At 52.3% G+C, this 15,514-nt stretch overlaps 1 protein-coding gene across 6 annotated transcripts in view; it reads left to right on the forward strand.

Moving 5' to 3' along the window:
- Positions 1-15,514, forward strand: part of Ten-a (tenascin accessory) — a 1,550,399-nt gene that overhangs the window by 1,376,502 nt on the left and 158,383 nt on the right. For all 6 annotated transcript variants that reach the window (XM_070084924.1, XM_070084928.1, XM_070084925.1 and 3 more), the window contains one exon: positions 2,503-2,622. In XM_070084924.1, coding sequence (XP_069941025.1) covers positions 2,503-2,622 — 120 coding nt within the window. The remainder of the gene's footprint in view (positions 1-2,502; positions 2,623-15,514) is intronic.

Here is a 15,514-nt window from a genome sequence, read left to right on the forward strand (position 1 = left end):
TGAAATAAGAGATTCTCTCCGTTTTAATCAACGAGTGTAAAAATTATACAAAAAGACAGATTTTTTTTTGTAAGTACATTAGGAAAAAGAACATTTGCATTATTTATTATTATTATTATTAATTATTATTATTATTATTATTATTATTATTATTATTATTATTATTATTACTTCACTTTCCCCCATCATACCCGCTTCTGCTTGTTGTCCTTGTCTCTGTGTCCGTGTGCCGACCCTCCCCCCGCCCCCTCCCCCCTGCATGTGTATGACCCCCAACCACCCCCTCTCCGTGTGTCATGACACTCCTCTCCCCTCCCTTGCCCCCCACACACTTCCTCCCTCCCCCCCTGAACAGAGTGTCATGCATCCCCCTCCCCTTCCACCCCTCATCCTGTGTCGCGTCCCCAGGCCACCAGTGTCAAATATGTGTGTGTGTGTCACTAGACTTCTGTGTTGTACTTGAGCGGGTACTGACCGAGGCGGGGTCGCTGGCTGGTCCCTGGTGGTGCGGAAACCTGTCGTTGTAGCGCAGGCTCACGCCTTCCCTCCCCGTGTGTCTCCCCCAGCACGCCCCCTCCACTTCCCCCCGGCTCGAACGCGGGGTGGTGTGGGTGTCGGTGATGTGGGAAGCTGCGAGAAAGTGTGGGGATGGGTGGGAAGGGAGGGAGGGATGGAAGGGCAGGAGGGAGGGATTGATGGAGGGGTGGGTAAAATATGACCCAAAAAGGCAGACATGTCCAGTCTTCTCACACACCGGTATGTATAATATAAGCCATACCACCCCTTGTCCGAGCTGGCTAGGGCCATGTCTGAGCTGTGGTTAGGGCCATATCCAAGCATTAACTATGGTTATGTTCGAGCTGTGGCTCTGGCCCTGTCTGAGCTGGTTGCAGCCGTGTCTGGATTGGAGGTACTAGCGACTGGAGAGAGACGAGGCACAAGGCGGGGAGGCGGCTGCATCGCCACACTCCGCACCTTCATACCGGACCGACGATCATCTAGGGCCGGTACAGTAAAGCGAGCACTACTGGCAGGCCAGGTCTGGTGGAAGGTCGCCTGGCAGGCCAGGTCTGGTGGAAGGTCGACTGGCAGGCCAGGTCTGGTGGAAGGTCGCCTGGCAGGCCAGGTCTGGCTAAAGGTTGCAGGACGCCAGACTTGAGGAACGCCAGCAGAGATCGTGCATTAATTAAGGGCCCTTCCAGCGTTCTTCGCCAGACTTCGCCCTGCTGCTAGCACTGGCTTTATGATACCGTCCTCGGCCTTAGTGTAGCTGGCAGTGCTGTTGCCACGGACGGTCTCACCGGCTGTGTCCGGGTGTAGAGTTGAACATTATATTAGTGGTTATTCAAAGCAACTTGAAAAAAAATATAGAGAAAAAAATCCAACTTCTTTTGTACTTTCCCTGTATATTCTCTCCCAGAATGATTATAATGATGATATATTTCAGCTATGTATTGTTTATCTAATGTTTTGATACAGGTGGCTTCTGATACAGGACATTTCCCAATTCCATGCATTGTAGCTTAGATATGTAGCCAAAACAACAAACTTTTTTCCAATGTCCCATTCGCAACACTGTGACCTTGATTTCTGTGACTGCAAACTTTGGCAGCGTCCACCATAAAGTCAACAGCCCATTGAGTGTTAAGTGTCATATTGTGATGCCATTACAAAGTCGAGGTCAGAGCCGTGCGAGGCGATGAGGACGCGGGACACCAGTAGACACTGTGTTCTATCCCCAACCTCGGAACAGACCCGATTGACTCTACTGTGATTTTATGACATCCATGCGCAGTGGTTTACCTTTTTTTGTTTTTCCATATCAATTTTTTTTAACCAGACTTTTGTACACTTCTCTATCTCATTGCTGTATCTTTTTTTTTATTATTAACTTGTGCTCCTCCTCACTTTGTCTCTGTTTCTTCCTCTTTCCTTCACTCTTCTCAAGACTGCAATGGATTTGCACAAGAAACTAAGATTTTGCACTTTTATATAATATTTATGCATTTACCCCATGCATGGACCATTTTATTATGATTACTTTTAATCATAACGCATTACAGTACAATACTGCTCACGTTCTTGGGTTTGTTAGGCTGTGGCATGATATATAATTGTTGTTGATACTGACTCATACATTGTGTGTATATATCCAGGAGTCAACTTGATATTCACTCACCCAACTTGACGAATAACTATGTAACTTTCCCACCCTAAAAAAATAATATAAAGAGTTTGAAAGTTTGTCACTTCCCTTTAAGGTCGTCAGACAGAGGCTCTCCATCAGTCAGTCACTTCCTCTTTTTTTTTATAATCCCCATTAACTTACCAGGAGACGCCTTTTTTTTTCTTTTTTATCCCTCCCATTTTAAGTGGTTCCAGCACCCCTTTACCACCTCCCTGCCTCCCTGAGCCGCGGGAGGAGGTGTTACACTCCCGGGACCCCATTTATCTAACAGTGTGTCTAACCCCTTCGCCGCCACCGTCGCCCGGTGTGTACAGGAGGGTGGCTGTCATCCGCGGGAGAGTCGTCACTCCTCAGGGGCAAGGCATCGTCGGCGTCAGAACCAGTGTCGACAAGGAGTCCAGATTCGGCCTCACCGCCACCAGGAAAGGAGGATGGTGAGTACACCTGATTAATGTGTAGTTGGCAGACACACACTACACTGCCAGTGTACATGGCTGACACACTCTACACTGCCTGTGCAGTTGGCAGATACACTCCACACTGCCTGTGTAGTTGGCAAATACACACTACACTGCCTGTGTAGTTGGCAAATACACACTACACTGCCTGTGTAGTTGGCAAACACACTCCACACTACCTGTGTAGTTGGCATACACACTCCACACTGTGTAGTTGGCAGACACACCCTACACTCCTTGTGTAGTTGGCACACGCACTCCACACTGCCTGTGCAGTTGGCAGACACACTCTACACTGCCTGTGTAGTTGGAAGACACACCCCACACTGCCTGTGTAGTTGGCAGACACACTCCACACTGCCTGTGTAGTTGGCACACACACTCCACACTGCCTGTGTACTTGGCAGACACACACTGCACTGCCTGTGTAGTTGGCAGACACTGCACTGCCTGTGTAGTTGGCAGACACACTCTGCACTGCCTGTGTAGTTGGCAGACACACTCTGCACTGCCTGTGTAGTTGGCAGACACACTCTGCACTGCCTGTGTAGTTGGCAGACACACTCTGCACTGCCTGTGTACTTGGCAGACACACTCTGCACTGCCTGTGTAGTTGGTAGACACACTCTGCACTGCCTGTGTACTTGGCAGACACACTCTGCACTGCCTGTGTACTTGGCAGACACACTCTGCACTACCTGTAGTTGGCAGACACACTCTGCACTGCCTGTAGTTCGCACACACACGCTGCACTGCCTGTGTACTTGGCACACACACTCTGCACCGCTTGTAGTTGGCAGACACACTCTGCACTGCTTGTAGTTGGCAGACACACTCTGCACTGCCTGTAGTTGGCAGACACACTCTGCACTGCCTGTGTACTTGGCAGACGCACTCTGCACTGCCTGTAGTTGGCAGACACACTCTGCACTGCCTCTAGTTTGCAGACACACATTGCACTGCCTCTAGCTGGCAGACACACTCTGCACTGCCTGTAGTTGGCAGACACACTCTGCACTGCCTGTGTACTTGGCAGACACATTCTGCACTGCCTGTGTACTTGGCAGACACACTGCACTGCCTGTGTACTTGGCAGACACACTCTGCACTGCCTGTGTACTTGGCAGACACACTCTGCACTGCCTGTGTACTTGGCAGACACACTCTGCACTGCCTGTGTACTTGGCAGACACACTCTGCACTGCCTGTGTACTTGGCAGACACACTCTGCACTGCCTGTGTAGTTGGCAGACACACTCTGCACTGCCTGTGTAGTTGGCAGACACACACTGCACTGCCTGTGTAGTTGGCAGACACACACTGCACTGCCTGTGTACTTGGCAGACACACTCTGCACTGTGTACTTGGCAGACACACTCCATACTGCCTGTGTAGTTGGCAGACACACTCTGCACTGCCTGTGTACTTGGCAGACACACTCCATACTGCCTGTGTACTTGGCAGACACACTCCACACTGCCTGTGTACTTGGCAGACACACTCCACACTGCCTGTGTACTTGGCAGACACACTCTGCACTGCCTATGTACTTGGCAGACACACTCTGTACTGCCTGTGTACTTGGCAGACACACTCTGCACTGCCTGTGTACTTGGCAGACACACACTGCACTGCCTGTGTAGTTGGTAGACACACTCTGCACTGCCTGTGTAGTTGGCAGACACACTCTGCATTGCCTGTGTACTTGGCAGACACACTCTCCACTGTGTACTTGGCAGACACACTCCACACTGCCTGTGTACTTGGCAGACACACTCCACACTGCCTGTGTACTTGGCACACTCCACACTGCCTGTGTACTTGGCAGACACACTCCACACTGCCTGTGTACTTGGCAGACACACTCTGCACTGCCTGTGTACTTGGCAGACACTCCACACTGCCTGTGTACTTGGCAGACACACCCTGCACTGCCTGTGTACTTGGCAGACACACTCCACACTGCCTGTGTACTTGGCAGACACACTCCACACTGCCTGTGTACTTGGCAGACACACTCTACACTGCCTGTGTACTTGGCAGACACACTCTGCACTGCCTGTGTACTTGGCAGACACACTCTGCACTGCGTACTTGGCAGACACACTCCACACTGCCTGTGTAGTTGGCAGACACACTCCACACTGCCTGAGTACTTGGCAGACACACTCCACACTGCCTGTGTACTTGGCAGACACACTCCACACTGCCTGTGTTCTTGGCAGACACACTCCACACTGCCTGTGTACTTGGCAGACACACTCCACACTGCCTGTGTACTTGGCAGACACACACTGCACTGCCTGTGTACTTGGCAGACACACTCTGCACTGCCTGTGTACTTGGCAGACACACTCCACACAGCCTGTGCACTTGGCAGACACACTCCACACTGCCTGTGTACTTGGCAGACAAACTCCACACTGCCTGTGTACTTGGCACACACACTCCACACTGCCTGTGTACTTGGAAGACACACTCTGCACTGCCAGTGTACTTGGCAGACACTCTGCACTGCCTGTGTACTTGGCAGATACACTCCGCACTGCCTGTGTACTTGGCAGACACACTCCACACTGCCTGTGTACTTGGCAGACACACTCCACACTGCCTGTGTACTTGGCAGACACACACTGCACTACCTGTGTACTTGGCAGACACACACTGCACTGCCTGTGAACTTGGCATACACACTCTGCACTGCCTGTGTACCTTGCAGACACTCTGCACTGCCTATGTACTTGGCAGACCCTCTCCACACTGCCTGTGTACTTGGAAGACACACTCTGCACTGCCTGTGTACTTGGCAGACACACTCTGCACTGCCTGCGTACTTGGCAGACACACTCCACACTGCCTGTGTAGTTGGCAGACACACTCTGCACTCCCTGTGTACTTGGCAGACACACTCCACACTGCCTGTGTACTTGGCAGACAAACTCTGCACTGCCTGTGTACTTGGCAGACACACTCTGCACTGCCTTTGTACTTGGCAGACACACACTGCACTGCCTTTGTACTTGGCAGACACACCCCACACTGCCTGTGTACTTGGCAGACACACTCCGCACTGCCTGTGTAATTGGCAGACACACTCCACACTGCCTGTGTACTTGGCAGACACACTCCACACTGCCTGTGTACTTGGCAGACACACTCTGCACTGCCAGTGTACTTGGCAGACACACTCTGCACTGCCTGTGTACTTGGCAAATACACTCCGCACTGCCTGTGTACTTGGCAGACACACTCCACACTGCCTGTGTACTTGGCAGACACACTCCACACTGCCTGTGTACTTGGCAGACACTGCACTGCCTGTGTACTTGGCAGACACACACTGGACTGCCTGTGTACCTTGCAGACACTCTGCACTGCCTATGTACTTGGCAGACACACTCCACACTGCCTGTGTACTTGGCAGACACACTGCACTGCCTGTGTACTTGGCAGACACACTCCACACTGCATGTGTACTTGGCAGACACACTCCACACTGCCTGTGTAGTTGGCAGACACACTCTGCACTCCCTGTGTACTTGGCAGACACACTCCACACTGCCTGTGTACCTGGCAGACACACTCTGCACTGCCTGTGTACTTGGCAGACACACTCTGCACTGCCTGTGTACTTGGCAGACACACTCCACACTGCCTGTGTACTTGGCAGACACACTCCACACTGCCTGTGTACTTGGCAGACACACTCCACACTGTCTGTGTACTTAGCAGACACACTGCACTGCCTGTGTACTTGGCAGACACACTCCACACTGCCTGTGTAGTTGGCAGACACACACTGCACTGCCTGTGTACTTGGCAGACACACTCTGCACTGCCTGTGTACTTGGCAGACACACTCTGCACTGCCTGTGTACTTGGCAGACACACTTCACACTGCCTGTGTACTTGGCAGACACACTCCACACTGCCTGTGTACTTGGCAGACACACTCCACACTGCCTGTGTACTTGGCAGACACACTCTGCACTGCCTGTGTACTTGGCAGACACTTCACACTGCCTGTGTACTTGGCAGACACACTCCACACTGCCTGTGTACTTGGCAGACACACTCCACACTGCCTGTGTACTTGGCAGACACACTCTGCACTGCCTGTGTACTTGGCAGACACACTCTGCACTGTGTACTTTGCAGACACACTCCACACTGCCTGTGTAGTTGGCAGACACACTCTGCACTGCCTGTGTACTTGGCAGACACACACTGCACTGCCTATGTACTTGGCAGACACACTCTGTACTGCCTGTGTACTTGGCAGACACACTCTGCACTGCCTGTGTACTTGGCAGACACACTCTGCACTGCCTGTGTAGTTGGTAGACACACTCTGCACTGCCTGTGTACTTGGCAGACACTCCACACTGCCTGTGTACTTGGCAGACACACCCTGCACTGCCTGTGTACTTGGCAGACACACTCCACACTGCCTGTGTACTTGGCAGACACACTCCACACTGCCTGTGTACTTGGCAGACACACACTACACTGCCTGTGTACTTGGCAGACACACTCTGCACTGCCTGTGTACTTGGCAGACACACTCTGCACTGCGTACTTGGCAGACACACTCCACACTGCCTGTGTAGTTGGCAGACACACTCCACACTGCCTGAGTACGTGGCAGACACACTCCACACTGCCTGTGTACTTGGCAGACACACTCCACACTGCCTGTGTTCTTGGCAGACACACTCCACACTGCCTGTGTACTTGGCAGACACACTCCACACTGCCTGTGTACTTGGCAGACACACACTGCACTGCCTGTGTACTTGGCAGACACTCTGCACTGCCTGTGTACTTGGCAGACACACTCCACACAGCCTGTGCACTTGGCAGACACACTCCACACAGCCTGTGCACTTGGCAGACACACTCCACACTGCCTGTGTACTTGGCACACACACTCCACACTGCCTGTGTACTTGGCAGACACACACTGCACTGCCAGTGTACTTGGCAGACACACTCTGCACTGCCTGTGTACTTGGCAGATACACTCCGCACTGCCTGTGTACTTGGCAGACACACTCCACACTGCCTGTGTACTTGGCAGACACACTCCACACTGCCTGTGTACTTGGCAGACACACACTGCACTGCCTGTATACTTGGCAGACACACACTGCACTGCCTGTGAACTTGGCAGACACACTCTGCACTGCCTGTGTACCTTGCAGACACTCTGCACTGCCTATGTACTTGGCAGACACACTCCACACTGCCTGTGTACTTGGAAGACACACTCTGCACTGCCTGTGTACTTGGCAGACACACTCTGCACTGCCTGCGTACTTGGCAGACACACTCCACACTGCCTGTGTAGTTGGCAGACACACTCTGCACTCCCTGTGTACTTGGCAGACACACTCCACACTGCCTGTGTACTTGGCAGACAAACTCTGCACTGCCTGTGTACTTGGCAGACACACTCTGCACTGCCTTTGTACTTGGCAGACACACCCCACACTGCCTGTGTACTTGGCAGACACACTCCGCACTGCCTGTGTAATTGGCAGACACACTCCACACTGCCTGTGTACTTGGCAGACACACTCCACACTGCCTGTGTACTTGGCAGACACACTCTGCACTGCCAGTGTACTTGGCAGACACACTCTGCACTGCCTGTGTACTTGGCAAATACACTCCGCACTGCCTGTGTACTTGGCAGACACACTCCACACTGCCTGTGTACTTGGCAGACACACTCCACACTGCCTGTGTACTTGGCAGACACACACTGCACTGCCTGTGTACTTGGCAGACACACACTGGACTGCCTGTGTACCTTGCAGACACTCTGCACTGCCTATGTACTTGGCAGACACACTCCACACTGCCTGTGTACTTGGCAGACACACTGCACTGCCTGTGTACTTGGCAGACACACTCCACACTGCATGTGTACTTGGCAGACACACTCCACACTGCCTGTGTAGTTGGCAGACACACTCTGCACTCCCTGTGTACTTGGCAGACACACTCCACACTGCCTGTGTACCTGGCAGACACACTCTGCACTGCCTGTGTACTTGGCAGACACACTCTGCACTGCCTGTGTAGTTGGCAGACACACTCCACACTGCCTGTGTACTTGGCAGACACACTCCACACTGCCTGTGTACTTGGCAGACACACTACACACTGCCTGTGTACTTGGCAGACACACTGCACTGCCTGTGTACTTGGCAGACACACTCCACACTGCCTGTGTAGTTGGCAGACACACACTGCACTGCCTGTGTACTTGGCAGACACACTCTGCACTGCCTGTGTACTTGGCAGACACACTCTGCACTGCCTGTGTACTTGGCAGACACACTTCACACTGCCTGTGTACTTGGCAGACACACTCCACACTGCCTGTGTACTTGGCAGACACACTCCACACTGCCTGTGTACTTGGCAGACACACTCTGCACTGCCTGTGTACTTGGCAGACACTTCACACTGCCTGTGTACTTGGCAGACACACTCCACACTGCCTGTGTACTTGGCAGACACACTCCACACTGCCTGTGTACTTGGCAGACACACTCTGCACTGCCTGTGTACTTGGCAGACACACTCTGCACTGTGTACTTTGCAGACACACTCCACACTGCCTGTGTAGTTGGCAGACACACTCTGCACTGCCTGTGTACTTGGCAGACACACACTGCACTGCCTGTGTACTTGGCAGACACACTCCACACTGTGTACTTGGCAGACACACTCTGCACTGCCTGTGTACTTGGCAGACACACTCTGCACTGCCTGTGTACTTGGCAGACACATTCCACACTGCCTGTTTGCTTGGCAGACACACTCCACACTACCTGTATACTTTCCAGACACACTCCTCACTGCCTGTGTACTTGGCAGACACACTCCACACTGCCTGTGTACTTGGCAGACACACTCCACACTGCCTGTGTACTTGGCAGACACACTCCACACTGCCTGTGTACTTGGCAGACACACTCCACACTGCCTGTGTACTTGGCAGACACACTCCACACTGCCTGTGTACTTGGCAGACACACTCCACACTGCCTGTGTACTTGGCAGACACACTCCACACTGCCTGTGTATTTGGCAGACACACTCCACACTGTCTGTGTACTTGGCAGACACACTCTGCACTGCCTGTGTACTTGGCAGACACACTCCACACTGCCTGTGCACTTGGCAGACACACTCCACACTGCTTGTATACTTGGCAGACACACTCTACACTGCCTGTGTACTTGGCAGACACACTCTGCACTGCCTGTGTACTTGGCAGACACACTCTGCACTGTGTACTTCGCAGACACACTCCACACTGCCTGTGTACTTGGCAGACACACTCCACACTGCCTGTGTACTTGGCAGACACACTCCACACTGCCTGTGTAGTTGGCAGACACACTCTGCACTGCCTGTGTACTTGGCAGACACACACTGCACTGTCAGTTTACTTGGCAGACACACACTGCACTGCCTGTGTACTTGGCAGACACACTCCGCACTGCCTGTGTACTTGGCAGACACACTCCACACTGCCTGTGTACTTGGCAGACACACACTGCACTACCTGTGTACTTGGCAGACACACACTGCACTGCCTGTGTACTTGGCATACACACTCTGCACTGCCTGTGTACCTTGCAGACACACTCTGCACTGCTTGTGTACTTGGCAGACACACTCCACACTGCCTGTGTAGTTGGCAGACACACTCCACACTGCCTGTGTACTTGGCAGACAAACTCCACACTGCCTGTGTACTTGGCAGACACACTCCACACTGCCTGTGTAGTTGGCAGACACACTCTTCACTGCCTGTGTACTTGGCAGACACACTCCACACTGCCTGTGTACTTGGCAGACACACTCCACACTGCCTGTGTACTTGGCAGACACACTCCACACTGCCTGTGTACTTGGCAGACACACTCCACACTGCCTGTGTACTTGGCAGACACACTCCACACTGCCTGTGTACTTGGCAGACACACTCCACACTGCCTGTGTACTTGGCAGACACACTCTGCACTGCCTGTGTACTTGGCAGACACACTCCACACTGCCTGTGTACTTGGCAGACACACTCCACACTGCCTGTGTACTTGGCAGACACACTCTACACTGCCTGTGTACTTGGCAGACACACTCTGCACTGCCTGTGTACTTGGCAGACACACTCTGCACTGTGTACTTCGCAGACACTCCACACTGCCTGTGTACTTGGCAGACACACTCCACACTGCCTGTGTACTTGGCAGACACACTCCACACTGCCTGTGTAGTTGGCAGACACACTCTGCACTGCCTGTGTACTTGGCAGACACACACTGCACTGCCAGTTTACTTGGCAGACACACACTGCACTGCCTGTGTACTTGGCAGATACACTCCGCACTGCCTGTGTACTTGGCAGACACACTCCACACTGCCTGTGTACTTGGCAGACACACTCCACACTGCCTGTGTACTTGGCAGACACACACTGCACTCCCTGTGTACTTGGCAGACACACACTGCACTGCCTGTGTACTTGGCAGACACACTCTGCACTGCCTGTGTACCTTGCAGACACACTCTGCACTGCCTATGTACTTGGCAGACACACTCCACACTGCCTGTGTACTTGGCAGACACACTCTGCACTGCCTGTGTATTTGGCAGACACACTCTGCACTGCTTGTGTACTTGGCAGACACACAACACAGCCTGTGTAGTTGGCAGACACACTCTGCACTGCCTGTGTACTTGGCAGACACACTCCACACTGCCTGTGTACTTGGCAGACACACTCTGCACTGCCTGTGTACTTGGCAGACACACTCTGCACTGCCTGTGTACTTGGCAGACACACTCCACACTGCCTGTGTACTTGGCAGACACACTCTACACTGCCTGTGTACTTGGCAGACACACTCTGCACTGCCTGTGTACTTGGCAGACACACTCTGCACTGCCTGTGTACTTGGCAGACACACTCCACACTGCCTGTGTACTTGGCAGACACACTCCACACTGCCTGTGTACTTGGCAGACACACTCCACACTGCCTGTGTACTTGGCAGACACACTCTGCACTGCCTGTGTACTTGGCAGACACACTCTGCACTGCCTGTGTACTTGGCAGACACACTCCACACTGCCTGTGTAGTTGGCAGACACACACTGCACTGCCTGCGTACTTGGCAGACACACTCTGCACTGCCTGTGTACTTGGCAGACACACTCCACACTGCCTGTGTACTTGGCAGACACACTCTGCACTGCCTGTGTACTTGGCAGACACACACTGCACTGCCTGTGTACTTGGCAGACACACTCCACATTGCCTGTGTACTTGGCATACACACTCTGCACTGCCTGTATACTTGGCAGACACTCTTCACTGCCTGTGTACTTGGCAGACACACTCCACACTGCCTGTGTGCTTGGCAGACACACTCCACACTACCTGTATACTTTGCAGACTCATTCCACACTGCCTGTGTACTTGGCAGACACACTCCACACTGCCTGTGTGTTTGGCAGACACACTCCACACTGCCTGTGTACTTGGCAGACACACTCCACACTGCCTGTGTACTTGGCAGACACACTCCACACTGCCTGTGTTCTTGGCAGACACACTCCACACTGCCTGTGTACTTGGCAGACACACTCCACACTGCCTGTGTACTTGGCAGACACACACTGCACTGCCTGTGTACTTGGCAGACACACTCTGCACTGCCTGTGTACTTCGCATACACACTCCACACGGCCTGTGCACTTGGCAGACACACTCCACACTGCCTGTGTACTTTGCAGACACACTCCACACTGCTTGTGTACTTGGCAGACACACTTCACACTGCCTGTGTACTTGGCAGACACTCCACACTGGTTGTGTACTTTTCAGACACACTCCACACTGCCTGTGTACTTGGCAGACACACTCCACACTGCCTGTGTACTTGGCAGACACACTCCACACTGCCTGTGTAGTTGGCAAACACACTCTGCACTGCCTATGTACTTGGCAGACATACTCCACACTGCCTGTGTACTTGGCAGACACACTCTGCACTGCCTGTGTACTAGGCAGACACACTCCACACTGCCTGTGTACTTGGCAGACACACTCCACACTGCCTGTGTACTTGGCAGACACACTCCACACTGCCTGTGTACTTGGCAGACACACTCTGCACTGCCTGTGTACTTGGCAGACACACTCCACACTGCCTGTGTACTTGGCAGATACACTCTGCACTGCCTGTGTACTTGGCAGACACACTCTGCACTGCCTGTGTACTTGGCAGACACACTCCACACTGCCTGTGTACTTGGCAGACACACTCCACACTGCCTGTGTTCTTGGCAGACACACTCCACACTGCCTGTGTACTTGGCAGACACACTCTGCACTGCCTGTGTACTTGGCAGACACACTCTGCACTGCCTGTGTACTTGGCAGACACACTCCACACTGCCTGTGTGCTTGTTAGACACACTCCACACTGCCTGTGTACTTGGCAGACACACTCCACACTGCCTGTGTACTTGGCAGACACTCCACACTGCCTGTGTTCTTGGCAGACACACTCCGGACTGCCTGTGTACTTGGCAGACACTGCACTGCCTGTGTACTTGGCAGACACAATCCACACTGCCTGTGTACTTGGCAGGCACACTCCACACTGCCTGTGTACTTGGCAGATACACACTGCACTGCCTGTGTACTTGGCAGACACACTCCACACTGTCTGTGCACTTGGCAGACACACTCCGCACTGCCTGTGTACTTGGCAGACACACTCTGCACTGCCTGTGTACTTGGCAGACACACTCCACACTGCCTGTGTACTTAGCAGGCACACTCCACACTGCCTGTGTACTTGGCAGACACTCTGCACTGCCTGTGTACTTGGCAGACACACTCCACACTGCCTGTGTACTTGGCAGACACACTCTGCACTTCCTGTGTACTTGGCAGACACACACTGCCCTTCCTGTGTACATGGCAGACACACTCCACACTGCCTGTGTACTTGGCAGACACACTCCACACTGCCTGTGTACTTGGCAGACACACTCTGCACTGCCTGTGTATTTGGCATACACACTCCACACTGCCTGTGTTCTTGGCAGACACACTCCACACTGCCTGTGTACGTGGCAGACACACTCTGCACTGCCTGTGTACTTGGCAGACACACTCCACACTGCCTGTGTACTTGGCAAATACACTCCACACTGCATGTGTACTTGGCAGACACACTTCACACTGCCTGTGCACTTGGCAGACACACTCCACACTGCCTGTGTACTTGGCAGATACACTCCACACTGCCTGTGTACTTGGCATACACACTTCACACACAGATACACTCCACACTGCCTGTGTACTTGGCAGACACAATCCACACTGCCTGTGTACGTGGCAGACACACTCTGCTGTGTACTTGGCAGATACACTCCACACTGCCTGTGTACTTGGCAGACACACTTCACACTGCCTCTGCACTTGGCAGATACACTCCACACTGCCTGTGTACTTGGCAGACACACTTCACACTGCCTGTGTACTTGGCAGACACACTCCACACTGCCTATGTACTTGGCAGACACACTCCACACTGGTTGTGTACTTGGCAGACACACTCCACACTGCCTGTGTACTTGGCAGACACATTCCACACCGCCTGCGTACTTGGCAGACACACTTCACACTGCCTGTGCACTTGGCAGATACACTCCACACTGCCTGTGTACTTTGCAGACACACTTCACACTGCCTGTGTACTTGGCAGACACACTCCACACTGCCTATGTACTTGGCAGACACACTCCACACCGCCTGTGTACATGGCAGACACACTCCACACCGCCTGTGTACATGGCAGACACACTCCACACCGCCTGTGTACTTGGCAGACACACTCCACACCGCCTGTGTACATGGCAGTCACACTCCACACTGCCTATGTACTTGGCAGACACACTCCACACCGCCTGTGTACATGGCAGACACACTTCACACTGCCTGTGTACTTGGCAGACACACTCCACACCGCCTGTGTACTTGGCAGACACACTCCACACTGCCTATGTACTTGGCAGACACACTCCACACCGCCTCTGTACATGGCAGTCACACTCCACACTGCCTATGTACTTGGCAGACACACTCCACACCGCCTGTGTACATGGCAGACACACTTCACACTGCCTGTGTACATGGCAGACTCTTCACACCGCCTGTGTACTTGGCAGACACACTCCACACCGCCTGTGTACATGGCAGACACACTTCACACCGCCTGTGTACATGGCAGACACACTTCACACTGCCTGTGTACATGGCAGACACACTCCACACTGGTTGTGTACTTGGCAGACACACTCCACAATATCGTGTCTTTTTTCGCTTTTAAACAACAGGCAAATTTTGTTATTAATAATTTATGTCTTCTCGTGTTTCCCATCAGTTTCTTACCACCTTTTTTTAACCACTTTTATTCTCAGAAACTTTAAATTTGTTAATTTTAGGTTTAAGTTGGAGGTTAAGAATCTTCTAACATGTGGTTTAGGCACAAACTCTAAAAAAGAAAAAAAATTAGAAATATCAACACCGTATCATATAATATCCAAGATTATATAAGTTAAAAAAGGTTAATATAATTTAAGAATAGTTTGAACGTCAGCTCTAACTTTTTCTCTCAATAATGGTTTATAAAAGGAAAAAAGGTCAAAAGAGCCATTGATTTTAATACAGCTACGAGAAAAGTAACATAATCGCAACTGATGCTAAAATGCAATTTACTCACGACGGTAACATGCGCAAGAACATGAAAAATATAATACTTACTCT

This window comes from Cherax quadricarinatus, chromosome 14 (genome assembly GCF_038502225.1).
Source record: "Cherax quadricarinatus isolate ZL_2023a chromosome 14, ASM3850222v1, whole genome shotgun sequence".
NCBI lineage: Eukaryota > Metazoa > Arthropoda > Malacostraca > Decapoda > Parastacidae > Cherax > Cherax quadricarinatus.